Raw genomic sequence first — 17,258 nt, 5'->3', positions numbered from 1 at the left:
TGGATCTGGCACCAGAGGGCGGGACTTGTGAGTGTTTCTGACCATGAAGTAGAGATGAGGTCAGGCTTGGGGAATGTCCCAGACGGCTTAGAGGACCCTGGAGCCCACCCCAGAGCCAGCCAGCCCTCGTCCTGAGACAACTTCCACCCCACCCCAGCCATCCGAATATGAGTGGGGGAAGGCATGGGACCCTTAAGGGGCTCCTCGGCTGGGTCTGTGGTTGGACCCGAGCTTGGAGAGCGGGACTGGGCACCGTGGGCTGCGGGCTTCCTGGGCTGTGTCCTGGAGAGCCATCCAGTGTGGCTGAGGTCGGTGAGGTTCTACATAGTGAACGGATGGGGTGTCTAAATTAGATGGGACCTCTGGGGCTCAGAGCTGGGATGTGGAAGGCTGGGTGGGAACAGGAGCCAAGTGGAGGCCGGCAGGGCAGGGGCTTCCGGGTGGCAGGATGGGAGAGTTAGAAGCCACTCGGTTCACCTTCCTGCCCTGTGGTCCCCGGCAGACTGTAGGGCAGGTGATCATAGGAAGTGGGGGGTCACCTGCGGGTGGTGTCCGCTGGGTCTGCGTGTGGGCCTCCACTCCTCCCTGTGTCACTATTCGGATGAGACCGTTCTTGCTGACAGCATCTGGGAGAGTCTGTCCCAGCCATGGTCAGCTAGCGCCTGAGTCAGGTGGTCACATCCCCAGGAAGCGAACTACAAGGGGAAGGTGGCCGCTGTGGGGAACCTGTGTCAGAGCTGGTGTGCAGAGTCCCATAGGACTGACGGCCGGCCGGGACAGTCACACTGGGGGCGGGTCTATGGCGTCGCCTCCCTCCCTCCCTCCCTCCCCCCCTCCGCTGGGGGCCTTTTCCTGTGTTGGGGACTTGCCCGCCAATGAGGGCCAGGCCCATCACGTGGGTCTGACAGCTGGGGAGGGGGTGGCCCTGAGCAATGTGGTCCAGAGACAACCAGCACCAGGAGCTGCCGGGCTGAGACCCCCCAGGGCTGCTGTCCACACCTGGGGCTACCAGGACTGGCTCCACCATGTTCTCTAGGAAGAAACGAGAACTTATGAAAACCCCCTCTATTTCCAAAAAGAACCGCGCGGGGAGCCCCAACCCGCAGCCTTCCTCAGGGGTGAGTGGAGCACAGAGCGGGCGGGGACCCAGGATGACACCCACAGCCTGTGGCCACTGCTGGGCACAGGGCGCGGCTACGGCACCATGCTGGGCCCATGGTGGGGAGCCCGCACCAGCTACAGCCCCCAACAGGCAGGATGGCAGGCGGCGGCACAGAGAGGCCTGAACCCGGGAACCCGCTTTACGGTAGGGGCGGCCTTGGGTGGCCACCAAGTCACCCATCTTTACCAGGAACGACCACCCGTCCCTGTCATGTGCCGAGGACTAATGGGGGTTCTGGTCAGTGGGTAGAGCCGCAGTGACAGGTTCGAGATTCTGTAAGATGGGGTCCGGGAAACCCAAGGTTCTGGAAGCCAATGGGAAGATGGGTGTGGTGGGGTGCTAGTGTGCAGGGCAGACTTGGGGGTCTCTGAGTTTCCTCAGGACCTTGAGGTGCCTGCTGAGTTTCTGGGTGTTTGTGAACTTTAGGGGCATCTCTACCAGGTCTGGGGGAGTGCTGGGGCCCAGGAGCCTGATGCTCTCAGGTCTCAGGAGTTACCCATTTTCTGGAAAGCGGACACCCATGGAGGAGTCTGGGGGTGGCTAGAAGGCAGGAGACCCACGAGGGCCCTCCCCACCCCCACCAGGAAGTGGGGTGCCCCCTCCCTCCTGTGCCTCACAGGCCCCGCCCCAGGCTGTGGTTTGGGTAAGGACGGTTGTTTGTGAAAGCTGAAGAGAGGAGGATGTTGGGTAACAGGTGGGGGGGGGCCTTCAAAATCTCTGCCCTCTGCCCCCATGAGTAAGTTCTGGGGAAACTGAGGCAGCGTTTAGGGTGAAGGACCCCCCTTGATTCTTCTCCCCTCTACCCTCCCAGGAACTGCCCAGGAAGGAATGCACAGAGGCTCCAGGCCCGGAGCCACCAGCCACGTCCCTGTCCACGGGCACCAAGGCCACAGGCACACTCAAAAGACCCACCAGCCTGAGCCGCCATGCCAGTGCCGCCGGCTTCCCGCTCTCAGGGGCTGCCACCTGGACCCTGGGCAGGGGTTACCGAAGCCCACTGTCCGCTGCCAGCCCTGCAGAGCTCCCCGGTGAGGGACCCTTCCCTGAGGGCGTAGAAGACATCTCAACCCTGTTGGCTGACGTGGCCCGCTTTGCTGAGGGCTTGGAGAAACTCAAGGAGTTTGTGCTGCGAGATGGTGAGAGTCCCTGACTGGGGAGAGGCACGCCTTTCATCCCGGCACTTAGGCAGGGGGATCTCTATGAGTTCCAGGGCAGCATGGTCTACCCTTGAGTTCCAGGCCAGCCAGAATTACAGTGAGACCCTGCTTCAAAAAGAAAAGAAAAAGGGGAAGGGAGGGACTCGAGGAGGCTTCAAATAGGACGCAAAGACGTGCGTGTACCAGCTAGGGTTCCGAGGGATGTGTAGGAGTTGGATGACATTCCCTGACCTACAGGACTGTCCTAGGCATTTGCTCAGAAACCTAGAAATGGAGATTGTATCTAAGGAGCGTTGTGTGGGGACCGATGGCTGCAGGAGCTGAAGGACCCTGGGTGCAGTGCTGTGGGTACCGGGTACACGGAGGTGTTAAGGCAGAGGACGACTCACGGGGAGGCGCCGGGAGGGAGTGGCCTGAGGCATATCGGTTCCGTTTTCTCCTGCACGCGGTTGCTGACGGCTCCGTTTCCTCCAGAGTTATTTTCTCCTCCTTCCTGTTTGTCTCTGGCAGCCCAGAGAGGTGGGTCGGGCACCAGCCCCCGCCCCACGGGCTGCTCCCCGGAAACCACATGTAAGCGCTCTGCCCAGCGCTGAACCCCACTCCCCCTCAGGCTCCCCACCCCACAGACGCAGGGAGACCGAGGCCTGGGCCCGCCGCACCCAGGGGCCTTTGCAGGCCGGCTCCCAGGAGAGGATGGGAGCCCCCGGGGTTATCTGCTCTCCGGGGCGGAGGCTGAGTCTGCTTTTCTGGGGAAGCCCTAATCTCCCGGCCTTTCCGTACCCAAGCATCCTTGGATGCTGGCCTGGGCGCGCGGGATCGCCGGGTGCACCAGCCTGGGGGGCTGGGTTTCTCTAAGAAGGACTGGAAGGCAGTCCCCGGACAGTCAAGGTGCATTTGAGACAGCAGCTGGGGGGTGGACACAGGCCCCCGCAAGGTCCTTTCTCTGGAGCCATCTCCTGCCCTGGACTTTTCCAACTCGGAGCTCAGTTTCCCTGCACACCCCACACTCATTCCCAGTCAAATTCCTGCTCTGTGGTTAGAGCACAGCCCTGGTGTGAGCCTATGGAGGTAAAGGAGGTGGGGTTGTTCTCAGAGAGAGGCGGGGCCTGAGGACCGGCCTGAGCCGGTTTGGCTGCTGGCCATCGCTCTAAGGACCCCCAGACGCTCAGGTTTCCGGGCCACACGCTAGCGTCCGCCCCGCCCTGCATCCCTGAGCCATGTGTGTCTGTGGGACGCTGCACCCAGCGCTGGACCACGGCCCCCAGCGCTGCCAGACGGGGCCCCCAGGTGAGAGGACCGTGCCAAGGCGTGGGTCCCCCACCCAGCGCCAGGACCGCGCACACGTGCGTGCTCAGGGCCTTCGCACAGCCCCCAGGGGTGCCCAGGGACTCTGCACTCCTCTGGGCTGCATCTCGGGTATTATCTTCCTTCGAAGAAGGCCCGTGCGTGGAGCTGCAGGGGCCCTGGCGACCCTAAGAGGTGCGTGCCTGCCTGCAATGCCCCGGGAGGGGGCGCGGCTTCCCAGCCAGCGTCCTGGGATTCCTGGAGCCAAGTCCGCCTCCCGGACGCGGGCTCAGACTCCGGCCACAAAAATGTGGAGGGAATCGCCCCCGGGGTGGCATTCCGCGGGACCCGGGTGCCTGCAGAGGGCCAGGGAGCGTTCTCGGATTGCGTCTGGAGGGTCTCCGGACCTCAGTGTCCTGTCATCTTGCCCTCACTGTGAGGCGGAAAAAATGAACAGGCAAACACTCCACCCTCCGATTTTGGACATTTGGGGATGGAGGCTAAAGGGCTGTGGTGTGACGGGCCTGTCATCGCAGCCTCCCTCCCGGAGGCAGAGGAGTCTGAGGCCCGCGGGTCTGGGCTGCACAGGAAGACATTGTTAATGTCTTGTTCATCAGATAGGACGACATCCTCTCGGCTCCCTGCTGCTCAAAGGTGGACTGCCAGGCAGGGTCCTTCCAGGGCTGTTGAACAGGGAAAGCTGTGTCCATTTGCAAAGGGCTTTTGCTCTTTGTTTGTTTTTGTTGTTGTTGTTGGTTTTCTGAGACCGATTTTCTCTATGTAGCCCTGGCTGTCCTGGATCTCGCTCTGTAGCCCAGGCTGGCCTCGAACTCAGATCCGCCTGCCTCTGTCTCCCGAGCGCTGGGATTAAAGGCGTGTGTCACTGCCGCTCGGCCTGGCTTTCATTCTTTGTGCCTCGCTCGCCGCCATCCACATCTGCAGAAAGAACGGGGAGGTGACGTCCTCTCCCCGCTGGTATAACGCCAGGAGGGAGTGGAATTAACAGAGTTGCTTGAGGGAAACCGTCTCTCCCTTCACCTCTGCCTCAGTTTCCCCTCTCACCTCTGGGAAGCTGGGAAGCCTGGAAGCAGTCCCTTCCTTCTCACCCGCTCACTCTGCCCCGCAGACCTCCTTGAGGCCCGGCGGCCGCTGGCCCATGAGTGTCTGGGTGAAGCCCTGCGTGTGATGCGCCAGGTCATCTCCAAATACCCGCTCCTGAACACCGTGGAGACGCTCACAGCTGCCGGCACGCTCATTGCCAAGGTCAAAGGTCAGCCAGGGAGGTGCACTCTGGGAGGGCTTCCCCGAAGAGGGGGCTGTCTGTAGTGGGGTTCTGAAGGACACGTAGGAATTTGACACACACACTCCCACCTCCTCTCTGCCCCTCAGCCTTTCATTATGAGAGTAACAATGAATCAGATAAGAGGGACTTTGAGAAGGCTCTGGAGACCATTGCTGTATCCTTCAGCTGCACGTGAGCTCCGGGGCCTGTGGGGGCAGAGTGGGGTCGGGGAGTATGGCTCGTGGACCTCTGGAATGACCCCCCCCTCGCCCCCGCCCTGCAGTGTCTCTGAGTTCCTTTTGGGTGAAGTGGATAGCAGTACCCTTCTGGCCGTGCCCCCCGGCGACCCCAGCCAGGTGAGCAGCGGGCAGCCCACATCTGTCTGGGTCACCGTGTCTGTGGGAGGGAATGGCCATCTCCACAGGGTAGGCCCCTGGCCCCGGCTGTACCACCCGAGAGTTCGGGAAAAAACAAGCCTTCTTGGCTTTACCGCGTGGGCCGTGGGAGCCATAGAGGGTGTTAGAGCGAACGGGGCAGAGGTATGTCCTGTTACGGGGCGTTCTTCCTCTTACAGTCCATGGAGAACCTTTACGGACCCAGCAGCGAGGGGCCCCCGCCCAGTGTGGAGGAATGTGAGGAGGGTGAGTGCCTCTGGGTGTGGGCCTGGGAGGCGGCAGGAGCCGAGGAGAGGGGAGGTGACCGTCAGGACTGAGCACTGGCCCCCACAGGCTGCCTGCCCCCTGAGGAGGTGGACATGCTTCTCCAGCGCTGCGAGGGGGGCGTGGACGCTGCCCTGCAGTACGCCAAAGACATGGCCAAGTACATGAAGGACCTCATCAGCTACCTGGACAAGCGGACCACTCTGGGTGAGGGGCGAGGAGACCCCAGGACGGGGTGTGGGGAGGGAGGCCATTGCTGAAGCCTCACTCTGCATCCTCCCACCCCTCACACCCCCCCCTCCCCGTAGAGATGGAATTCGCCAAAGGTCTACAGAAGGTTGTTCACAGCTGCAGACAGAGCATCACCCATGAGGTGGGTTGGGCCACACAGGTGGGGAGGGATATCTGCAGGATGCGTAGGAGTTCGTGGGCCTGGCTGCTCCCTCCTGCTCCTTCTAAAGACTTCTGATGGATGGCATGCCTGGCTGGTGCCCAGAGTGGCTGCAGGAAGCGAGGGCTCAGGGTGCTGGGACCGCCTCGGTCCCCATCCTTGTGACCCGCTGTCTTGCCCCACAGCCCCACATGCCCCTCCTGTCCATCTACTCACTGGCCCTGGAACAAGATCTGGAGTTTGGTCACGGCATGGTGCAGGCGGTGGGCACGCTGCAGACCCAGACCTTCATGCAGGTGAGCTGTGCCCGAGGTGAGGTAGCCTGTGCGGGGATGTCGCCCGCCGGCTCAGCACTCACGGTTCCTGTCTCGCTTAGCCCCTGACCCTGCGACGGTTGGAGCATGAGAAGCGCAGGAAGGAGATCAAAGAATCCTGGCACCGGGCGCAGAGGAAGCTGGTAGGGGCGGGCCTGCGACCAGCACACCCCGCTACAGTGCACGTTCCCTGTGCTTGCAAGGAACTGTCGCTGCTCAGAGTCCCACAGCTCAGCAGGGGGCCCCAAGAGTCCTGTGCGCTCTTGTCAGCTGTTCAGAAATGGGGAGAGAAACTGAGGCACAATCTCAGCCCCAGTGCACACTCCATGTTCGTGCACACTGGTTGCATTTTTCTTTGGGGCCATTTAAAGGCACGGGGTGGTCTGGGGTAGATGGCTCGGCGGGGAAAGTACCTGTCAGGAGAACGTGGGGACCCCATGTGGCCGGTACCCACATCAAAGCCAGGCATGGCCATGCACATCCCTAACCCCAGCACGGGGGATGGGTGGATCCGGGGGCTCTCTAGCTGGACAGCCCAACTGAATCCGGGTTCAGTGAGAGGCCTCGCCTCAAAATACAAGGTGGGGGACAGGCATGGCGGCACACACTCTTAATCCAAGCACTTGGGAGGCAGAGGCAGGTGGATTTCTGTGAGTCCTGGTTCAGCCAGGGCTGCACTATGTGACCCCGTCTCAAAAACGAAAGAAAATGACACGGTGGAGAGGAAGGGTCCCACCGCGGGACCTCTGGCTTCCGTAGGCATGTGAGCACAGACACACAGAGCTGGCCTCTGGCTTCCGTAGGCATGTGAACACAGACACACAGAGCTGGCCTCTGGCTTCCGTAGGCATGTGAGCACAGACACACAGAGCTGGCCTCTGGCTTCCGTAGGCATGTGAACACAGACACACAGAGCTGGCCTCTGGCTTCCGTAGGCATGTGAGCACAGACACACAGAGCTGGCCTCTGGCTTCCGTAGGCATGTGAGCACAGACACACAGAGCTGGCCTCTGGGCTCCTCCATCACTGGAGTCGGGGGTGTGCATCCTCTGTCCGCCCCCAGTGACAACCCCCCTTCTCAGTTTCTGTGAATCCTCTCTGTTCATACCCTCTGTTCAAAATGGATCAGTCAGGGCTCGTTACTGACTTCCCAGAGCTCTACACATATCTCAGAACACAAACTGCAGTACTGCTGGGAGTCCATTATCATTTGATAGTTCCATTTTAGTAATTTGACTTTCTTTTTTTGCTTTTTTGAGACAGTTTCTCTCTGTGTAGCCCTGGCTGTCCTGGGACTCACTCTGTAGACCAGGCTGGACTCGAACTCACAGAGATCCTCCTGCCTCTGCCTCCCGAGTGCTGTGATTAAAGGTGTGCGCCACCACCACCACCGCCACTACCAGCGGGCTAGGTCCCTCACCCTGGTGACAAAGGCCTTTACCTGCTCAGCCAGTGGTTCTCAGCCTTCCTAATACAGCAGTTGCTTATGCTGTGGTGACCCACAACCAGAAAGTATTTCTGTTGCTACCTCATCACTGTAATTCTGCTGCTGTTATGAATCCTAATGTCAATATCTGACATCAACCCCTGGAAAGGGCCATGCGGCCCTTGAAGAGGTCGCGGCCCACAGGTTGAGAACTCTGAATGAAGCTGTCTCCTGAGCCCCTTGCTTTGCTATGAGGTTTTTCTTTTGTTTGGTTGTTCGAGACAGAGTTTCTCTGTGTAGCCCCGGCTGTCCTGGAACTCACTCTAGATCAGGTTAGCCTCAGACTCACAGAGATCCTCCTGCCTCTGCCTCCAGAGAGCTGGGATTAAAGGTGCACCCCACCACACCCAGTCTGAGGTCTCCCTCTGGGACGCTGGAGTCCCTGGAGCCCCTGGCCTTCGTGTTTAGGTTTCTGTCTTTCAGGCTGTGGGGTGTGGGCTCCCCTCAACCCAGACATGTTAGTTTGTGACTCAGTGCTTCCGGCCAGCGCAGGGTGCTAGGCTTCCTGCCTGGGCGGCTCTGTGTTTTCATCTGTAAGAAAGGAAGTGAAACCTTCTCAGACATGGCATGGGGAGCAGGGAGATGACTCAGTTTGTGTTTCTGTTCAGCTCTGAGTCGTGCCTCGGTTTCTCTGTGCGACCCCACTGCACATGCTCCCAAGGCCCCTGCTGGCTGGGTGGGAGTGTGGGGCTCCTGCTGGCTGGGTGGGAGTGTGGGGCCCCTGCTGGCGAGGAGGGACGGAAGGAGGCCCAGGCTGCAGCCTCTCTCTTCTCTTGCAGCAAGAGGCAGAGGCCAACCTGCGCAAGGCCAAGCAGGGCTACAAACAGCGCTGTGAAGACCACGACAAGGCCCGGCTGCAGGTGGCCAAAGCCGAGGAGGAGCAACAGGGCACGGGGCCCGGGGCGGGCACAGCAGCCTCCAAGGCCCTGGACAAGAGGCGGCGGCTGGAGGAGGAGGCCAAAAACAAGGTGCATGAGCGGGAGGGAACTCCAGGGGCCGTGCGCAGCCGCCACCTCCAGGCCCGTCCTTCCCAGCACCTGTGCCAGCTCCGCTTAGTACTTCTTCATTAGTTTAACTGTGCTGAGAAGGGGCCTCTGGGTCGGCCCACCCTGGCCACGCCCCCAGATCCTCACTGGGGGATTCTGGGCGGGGCTCCACCCTGACCACGCCCCTCACTGGGGGTTCTAGGCGGGGCTCCACCCCGACCACGCCCCTCACTGGGGATTCTAGGCGGGGCTCCACCCTGACCACGCCCCCAGCCCCTCACTGGGGGTTCTAGGAGGGGCTCCACCCTGACCACGCCCCTCACTGGGGGTTCTAGGAGGGGCTCCACCCTGATCACGCCCCTCACTGGGGATTCTAGGCGGGCTCCACCCTGACCACGCCCCTCTCTGGGGGTTCTAGGCGGGGCTCCACCCTGACCACGCCCCTCTCCGGGGGTTCTAGGCGGGCTCCACCCTGACCACGCCCCTCACTGGGGGTTCTAGGCGGGGCTCCACCCGTGGGCTACGACCTTGGTCCTCTTAGTTTGTCCAGAGATAGCCTAAGTTTCCCAGGCTGTCCCTCGGCCTCCTCCTCACTGTGGTGACCGTTCTGCCCACTGTGCGGGCCTCCCCCCGAGTGTCTGTGTCAAAACCCTCACTGACCCCCGCCCCCAGGCCGAGGAGGCAATGGCCACTTACCGCACGTGCGTGGCGGACGCGAAGACGCAGAAGCAGGAGCTGGAGGACACGAAGGTGACGGCGCTGCGGCAGATCCAGGAGGTCATCCGGCAGAGTGATCAGACCATAAAGTCGGTGTGTGACGGGCGCTGGGTGGGAGGAGGTGATTCTAGCGGGGTGGAGCAGGTTGGGGCGCGGCCCGGCAAGAGCCTTTGCCGCCGCAGGGGTCATAGCTAGGCCATGCCTAGACTGTTCCAAGCAGGATAGTACGGCAGGGTCCCAGTAAGGTCGTAAGTGTCCCGGGCCTGAAGGCCTAGCGAGGGGCGGGACTTGGAGGGGTGGGCGGGGCTTTGGGCAGCGTGCAGGGGTCGGCCTGTTAGCCCGTTAGGGGTCGGAGGGTGTGGTTTAGTGGACGGGGCGGTCCACGGGTAAAGCACCCTCGGGAGGGTCGTGGTCTGGTGTGGGCTTTGTGAGGGGCCGGGCGTGAACCCGGGACAGGAGCAGGGTCCGCTAGGTAATGCAGTGCAGTGCTGTTGGGACAGGGTCCTGGGCGGTGGGAGGGGCTTGTTGGTGTGGGGCGTGGCCCCGCCTCTGACTGGCACGCCCCCCGCAGGCCACCATCTCCTATTACCAGCTGATGCACATGCAGACAGCGCCGCTGCCTGTGCACTTCCAGATGCTCTGCGAGAGCAGCAAGCTGTACGACCCGGGCCAACAGTATGCGTCGCACGTGCGTCAGCTGCAGCGCGGCGAGGAGCCCGACGTGCGTTACGACTTCGAGCCTCACGTCTCCGCCAACGCCTGGTACCTCACGTCTGCACAGCGCTGGGTGCAGCCGCACACACTTGCAGCGGGTGTGGGTGGGCAGCGGGGGGCGGGGTCCCCTTACACCTGTCTGCCGCCAGGTCCCCAGTCATGCGTACGCGGAAAGGCAGCTTCAACCCTGGGGACGCCGCAGGACCTGAAGCTGCTGGCAGCCCCCCTGAGGAAGGCGGCACCCCCGAGGGCGCTCCCGGCAAGGACCACAGGGGTGAGTGTGCGCGGGTGCACAGGGCGGGCGCTGCACTCCGACGCCCCTGCTTCCCGCTGTGGAGACACTCTTGGCTCACGCCTCTCTCTCGTCCTGCAGGTGGACGTGGTCACCAGGTACACAAGTCCTGGCCCATCTCCATCTCGGACACCGAAGTTGGCCTGGACCCCAGCTCAGGTGAAGGAGCACCTGGGAGCATGTCACGCAGGGGAGTCCCTGGCCTGGCCGGCCTGGCTCCGGTGCCTAACGCCCTGTTTCCCATGTAGGGGACTTCAAGAAGTTCGATCGAACGTCGTCCAGCGGGACCATGTCATCCAGTGAGGAGCTGGTAGATCAGGAAGCCGGCCTGGTGGCCTCAGCCTTTGACTCGGGTGAGCGGCTCCCGAAGGGACCAGACCAGTGGGTGGCGTGTGAACAGGATCTGTCCAGCTGGCCTCTTCCTGCGTCAGTGACGCTGGCTTGTTATCCTGTCCACAGCCGACCTCAATGGCATGGACCCCGAGTTACCTGTGGCCATGCCCAGCGGACCCTTCCGCCACGTGGGACTGTCCAAGGCGGCTCGCACACACCGACTTCGGAAGCTACGCACGCCGGCCAAGTGCAGAGAATGTAACAGCTACGTGTACTTCCAGGGCGCTGAGTGCGAGGAGGTGTGTGCAGACCCAGGGCCCCGCGCCTGGCTGTCAAAAGGATGGTTAGCGTGGGGAGGGCAGGGGGCTGACCCGGCGTTGGGAGAGCTCTGGCCTCCATCCCCAGTACCACAGAGGAGGCATGGTGGTTCACGCCTGTCATCCCGCTCTTGGGAGGCGGAGGCAGTAAGATGAGTTCAGGGTCATCCTTGGCTACATAACAAGTCTGAAGCCAGCCTGGGCTAGATGGGACCCTGTCTCAGAAAGATCAGAATGCCGGGCGGTGGCGGCGCACACCTTTAATCCCAGCGCTCGGGAGGCAGAGGCAGGAGGATCTCTGTGAGTTCGAGGACAGCCAAGGACAGCTAAGGCTACCCAGAGAAATCCTGTCCAGTGCAAAGGCCCTAGGATTATGTCGGTGGGGTCTGGTCCTCACGTGGGCACCTGGAGGATTATGTCGGTGGGGTCTGGTCCTCACGTGGGCACCTGGAGGATTATGTCGGTGGGGTCTGGTCCTCACGTGGGCGTCTGGAGGATTATGTCGGTGGGGTCTGGTCCTCACGTGGGCATCTGGAGGATTATGTCGGTGGGGTCTGGTCCTCACGTGGGCGTCTGGAGGATTATGTCGGTGGGGTCTGGTCCTCACGTGGGCGTCTGGAGGATTATGTCGGTGGGGTCTGGTCCTCACGTGGGCGTCTGGAGGATTATGTCGGTGGGGTCTGGTCCTCACGTGGGCACCTGGAGGATTATGTCGGTGGGGTCTGGTCCTCACGTGGGCGTCTGGGGGATTATGTCGGTGGGGTCTGGTCCTCACGTGGACACCTGGAGGATTATGTCGGTGGGGTCTGGTCCTCACGTGGACACCTGGAGGATTATGTCGGTGGGGTCTGGCTCACGTGGGCGTCTGGAAGAGTCACGTTCGGCTCTCCTCCAGTGCTGCCTGGCTTGCCACAAGAAGTGCCTGGAGACTCTGGCCATCCAGTGTGGCCACAAGAAGCTCCAGGGCCGCCTGCAGCTGTTCGGACAGGACTTCACCCACGCAGCCCGCGGCACCCCGGACGGCGTGCCCTTCATTATCAAAAAGTGCGTCTGCGAGATTGAGCGGCGGGCGCTGCACACCAAGGTGAGGCCTGGGACAGGAGGGGTCCGTGGGGACCCAGGAGGGCGGGTGCAAGGGCAGACGTGAGGGTGACTGCCGGCTCCCCAGGGGATCTACCGGGTCAACGGCGTGAAGACGCGCGTGGAGAAGCTGTGCCAGGCCTTTGAGAACGGCAAAGAGCTGGTGGAGTTGTCGCAGGCCTCGCCCCACGACATCAGCAACGTCCTAAAGCTGTACCTGCGGCAGGTGAGGAAAAGGACAGGCCACCGGGATGTGCGGCCTGTGGAGGGGCGTGGCCAGGGCGGGGCGGGGGCGGGGCCTCGACGCGGGGGGTAGTGGGGGCTGCGGGGGTGGATGAGCAGCGGGGGATGGGCCCCTAGGGTGAGTTTGGGTGGGGGGTGGGGGTGTCTGGGGAGGGGTGGGGGTGGTATTGCAGGTGAGAGGGTCACAGTCTATGCTAATAGGCGTGGCAAGAGCTGGGTGGGCGTGGCTATAGGAGGCAAACATCTGGGGGTGGGGCTAAAACCGGGTGGGCGTGGCTACGTGCCTTAACGGGCCACTGGGGGTAGCCCATAGAGAAGGTCTGAGGATGGGGTGGGCTGACACGCGGAGGGTAGGCCCCTGGCATAGTGGGCGTGGTCTGAGCAGGTGGGCGTGGCTAGAGGTGGTGGGCGTGGATGGCGGGTACCGGGATGGGGCGGAGTTAGGCAGTGTAGTGGGAGGGATCTTGACGTGGTGGGCGTGGATGGCAGGTACCGGGATGGGGCGGGGCTATGCAATGTAGTGGGAGGGATCTTGACGTGGTGGGCGTGGATGGCAGGTACCGGGATGGGGCGGGGCTATGCAGTGTAGTGGGAGGGATTTTGACCTGGTGGGCGTGGCCCGGGCCGATGGACTCGGCCTTGGCAGGTCTGAGGCCGGACTGCCGCAAACCCTCGGGGCTGTGGCTGTGCGCCCCGCATTCTGCGACCCGGCCAGGCCTGTGACCTCTGTCTGGTGTGTCCTGCAGCTGCCGGAGCCCCTCATCTCTTTTCGCTTTTACCATGAGCTGGTGGGGCTCGCCAAGGACAGCATCAAGGCCGAGGCCGAGGCCAAGGCGGCGAGCCGGGGCCGGCAGGACGGGTCCGAGAGTGAGGCTGCCACCGTGGCCATGGTGGGCCGCCTGCGTGAGCTCATGCGGGACCTGCCCGCGGAAAACCGGGCCACGCTGTTGTACCTGCTGAGGCACCTGCGAAGGTGAGCGTCCCTGGTGGGGGGCAGCGCTGTGTGGGAGCCCTGCAGCCCCGCACTCACGCACATCCCTCCCCGGCTGCTCCCACCCCAGGATCGTGGAAGTGGAGCAGGACAATAAGATGACCCCTGGGAACCTGGGCATCGTCTTCGGACCCACGCTGCTGCGGCCGCGCCCCACCGCAGCCACCGTGTCCCTCTCCTCCCTGGTAGACTACCCGCACCAGGCCCGTGTCATTGAGACTCTGATCGTCCACTATGGCCTGATCTTTGAGGAGGAGCCAGAGGAGGCAACTGGCGGCCAGGTAAAGGAGGATTGGTGGTGTGGGAGTGCTCAGGCTCTGGGTAGTAACACACAAAAATGATCGGAGGGTTCCGGGTACAGCTCAACAGTAGAGCGCTGGCCTAGCATACAGGAAGCCCTGGGTTCCATCCCCAGCACCAATAAGCCAGGGTGCTGTGTGGGCCTCTCATCCCAGCACTCAGGTGGAGGACCAGGAGTTCAAGGCCATCCTCAGCTACAGAGGATGAGGCTAGCCCGGGCTACATGAGAACCTTATGTACCTGTATCCAAAAAAACCAAAATCATCTGTAATCCTAGCACTGGGGAGGCAGAGGCAGGAGGATCTCTGTGAGTTCAAGGCCAGCCTGGTCTACAGAGCGAGATCCAAGACAGGCACCAAAACTACACAGAGAAACCCTGTCTCGGTGGGAAAAAAAAAAAAAATTAAAAGTTACCAAGGTGAAGGAAGGGGCTGGAGATGAACAGGTTCAGCAATTAGCACTGGCCGCTCTTGCAGAGGACCTGGGTTCTGTTCTGGGCACTCAGGAGGCGGCTCACGATTGTCTGTAAGTCCAGTTTGGGGGATCTGATGCCCTCTTCTGGCCCCAAAGGAGCACCAACCATGCACACAGACACACAAATACCTACATGTATGCGCAGGCAAAACACCCAGACACATAAAATAAGGATTAAATAAATAAGAAAATTTACAAGGTGGAAATGGGGTTGGGGTATGCCGGAGCCAGCCCACCCCTAACACTTTCTTACAATGCAGGAGGGGGCCTCCACCCACTGTGCCCAGCTGGAGGCCGCTGAGGGCCTTGTCTTCCCCCTGCAGGAGGTGGAGGATGGAGGCCGAGGTGAGTGGCCCTGTCACTGTGGTGATGCTGATGCGCTGTCCGCATAAACTGACTTTTCCTTTACTGTGTTGGTGGCTGCCTACCCCAGGGAGGGAACAGAGGGCAGAGGGCCTGTGAGTGTCTGCAGACCCACCGCAGGGACCCCGGGGAGGGGACAGAGGATGGAGGGCCTGTGAGTGTCTGCAGACCCACCGCAGGGACCCCAGGGAGGGGACACCGCAGGGACCCCAGGGAGGGGACAGAGGACGGAGGGCCTGTGAGTGTCTGCAGACCCACCGCAGGGACCCCGGGGAGGGGACAGAGGGCGGAGGGCCTGTGAGTGTGTGCAGACCCCCCGCAGGGACCCCAGGGAGGGGACAGAGGGCGGAGGGCCTGTGAGTGTCTGCAGACCCACCGCAGGGACCCCGGGGAGGGGACAGAGGGCGGAGGGCCTGTGAGTGTCTGCAGACCCACCGCAGGGACCCCAGGGAGGGGACACCGCAGGGACCCCAGGGAGGGGACAGAGGACGGAGGGCCTGTGAGTGTGTGCAGACCCACCGCAGGGACCCCAGGGAGGGGACAGAGGGCGGAGGGCCTGTGAGTGTCTGCAGACCCACCGCAGGGACCCCGGGGAGGGGACAGAGGGCGGAGGGCCTGTGAGTGTTGGAGTCCGAGGTGGCTGAGCCTTGGTCACAGGACGAGGTTTCTGTCTTTTGTTTTTTGTCTGTCTCTGGTTTTGCCTTCACCTCCCGCAGCCCCTCTCTTCATCCCCTTCTCTCGGTCACAGAATCCCGAGTGGCATCCAATGACTCAGACTCGGAGTTGGAAGAGGCCTCCGACCCCCTGTCGTCCTCCGACGCCAGCGCCCTGCACCGCCTCAGTTTCCTGGAGCAGCCCGAGGCCGAGGCCGAGGAAGGTCCCCAAAGCCGCAGCGGCAGTGAGGAGCGGCTGGAGGGTGAGGATGGAGAGCCGGGCCAACCGCTGTTCGCCTTCAACACCAACCAGTCCAACAACACCGCCCGGGCCCCTCTGCCCACCATGCGGCTGCGAGGGGGCCAGATCACATGTAGCACCAGTGGGGACCGCCCGCCACAGTTCGTCTGAGCTGGGTAGTGATGGTGGGGACTGTCAGCCCACTGCCAACCACTGTGAGGGTCACTAACGGCCCTTGACTTGGGGGGCTTGGCTTCCCACAACACCAAGAAACTTCAGGGAGCTCAGGGGCCCTGGCACTGTGGGGTGTGGCCCGACTCAGCTGGACATTGGTCCCAGATGGAGTTGCCTGACCTCCGTGCGCCTGTGCCGATGCAGCAGCCGGATTCCCATGGTCCCCATCAGCCCGGGGTGCAAGCCACACCCTTCTCTGGATGTGTCTGGATGGGAGCACCATCAGGGTTAGAGGCCTTTCAGGACGCTGTGAGTGAGTGCAGGCCTGGCTTCTGTGTGCGGAGCTGGGGGTGGCTCAGGTGTCAGGATTCCTGCAGAACGCTGCGCATGCGCATGGATAGATGGGCGTGGGGTACACAGCGGACCTCTCCCAAGGTGCAGTGGACAAGTTTTTCACATGCACCCCATTTTGCTTGAAATAAACTTCTTAACTTCCTGAGCTCTCCTGGAACTCACTCTGTAGCCCAGGCTGGCCTTGAACTCACAGGGATCCGCCTGCCTCTGATTCCCGAGTGCTGGGATTAAAGGTGTGTGCCACCGCACCAGGCTGTGCGATTTAGTGTTGTAAGATTTATTTTGAGTTGGGTGTTTTGTTTGCATGTCTGTGTGCCACGTGCGTGCAGTACCCGCAGAGGTGAGGGCCTCAGGGGCCCTGGGTGCTGGGAACCAAACCTGGGTCCTCTGCAAGAGCCCTGGCCTACATTTCAAACCCATCTTCCTTGGTCTGTTTTCTGAGTCACGTTCAAGCAAGGTGGCGGCCCAGGCTGTGGGGACCACCCAGTGACTGGAACTCTGGGGAGGGAGGCATTGAGCCTATCAGTCCTGAACACACTTGAGGGACAGCTTCCTGTCAGAGCTGCCCAGAAGAGTGTGTGGGTGTGTTTTTATTTTACTTTTTTCATTTTGAGACAGATTCTCAGAGGCTGGCCTTGAACTTGCTGTGGATCTGCCCGCCTCTGTCTCCAGAGTGCTGGGACCACAGGCTTTGCCCCTCTGAACCAGGTTTGCGTGGTGCTGGAGATGGAGCCCAGGGTTCCATGCATGCTGGGCCAGTGCTCTAGCCACCGAGCCCCAGCCGCAGGTGCTTGAATTAACTTTTTGTTTTAGTAGTTTAGGCTCACCAGATGGTGTGGCGCACGCCTTTATTCCCAGCACTTGGGAGGCGGAGGCAGGCGGATCTCTGTGAGTTGGAGGCCAGCCTGGGCTACAGTGAGTTCCAGGACTGCCAGGGCTACACAGAGAAGCTGTGTCTTGAAAACTAAAACAAAAACAATGAAACAGTTTAGTCTCTGGAGTTGGCCCAGGGTTCCAGGTCCCTCTGTTAGTTCCTGGCTGTGACCTAGGCTAGGTGTGCCTGTGTCTTCATCTGTTTGGTTGAGACAGTTTCCTCGGTGCAGCCCTGGCTGCCCTGGAACTCGCTCTGTAGCCCAGGCTGGCCTTGAACTCAGAGATCCGCCGGCCCCCACCTCCCCAGTGCTGGGACCAGGTGTGTGTCACCACATCCGGGGTTGGTTTTGTTGCAAGCTACATTTTAAACCCATCTCTGAGGTTCTGGGAAAGGATTCCTGTCCTGCAGAACTTTAGC

General features: G+C 61.6%; 1 protein-coding gene across 1 annotated transcript; it reads left to right on the top strand.

Moving 5' to 3' along the window:
* Positions 1-948: 948 nt before the first annotated feature.
* Positions 949-16,112, top strand: Arhgap45 (Rho GTPase activating protein 45). Its single transcript, XM_059251766.1, has 23 exons — positions 949-1,118; positions 1,974-2,298; positions 4,730-4,873; positions 4,993-5,077; positions 5,169-5,241; positions 5,460-5,526; positions 5,614-5,751; positions 5,853-5,917; positions 6,121-6,231; positions 6,312-6,392; positions 8,515-8,703; positions 9,394-9,531; positions 10,010-10,200; positions 10,302-10,426; positions 10,526-10,603; positions 10,693-10,797; positions 10,904-11,076; positions 11,990-12,178; positions 12,263-12,400; positions 13,164-13,390; positions 13,479-13,689; positions 14,443-14,527; positions 15,294-16,112. The coding sequence occupies exons 1-23, from the start codon at positions 1,026-1,028 to the stop codon at positions 15,608-15,610; spliced, it is 3,348 nt and encodes a 1,115-aa protein (XP_059107749.1). The 5' UTR covers positions 949-1,025; the 3' UTR covers positions 15,611-16,112.
* Positions 16,113-17,258: the final 1,146 nt, after the last annotated feature.

This window comes from Peromyscus eremicus, unplaced genomic scaffold, assembly GCF_949786415.1.
Source record: "Peromyscus eremicus unplaced genomic scaffold, PerEre_H2_v1 PerEre#2#chr22_unloc_1, whole genome shotgun sequence".
NCBI lineage: Eukaryota > Metazoa > Chordata > Mammalia > Rodentia > Cricetidae > Peromyscus > Peromyscus eremicus.
The sequence above is the reverse complement of the archived record's forward strand: the minus strand, read 5'-3'. Positions and strand labels throughout refer to the sequence as shown.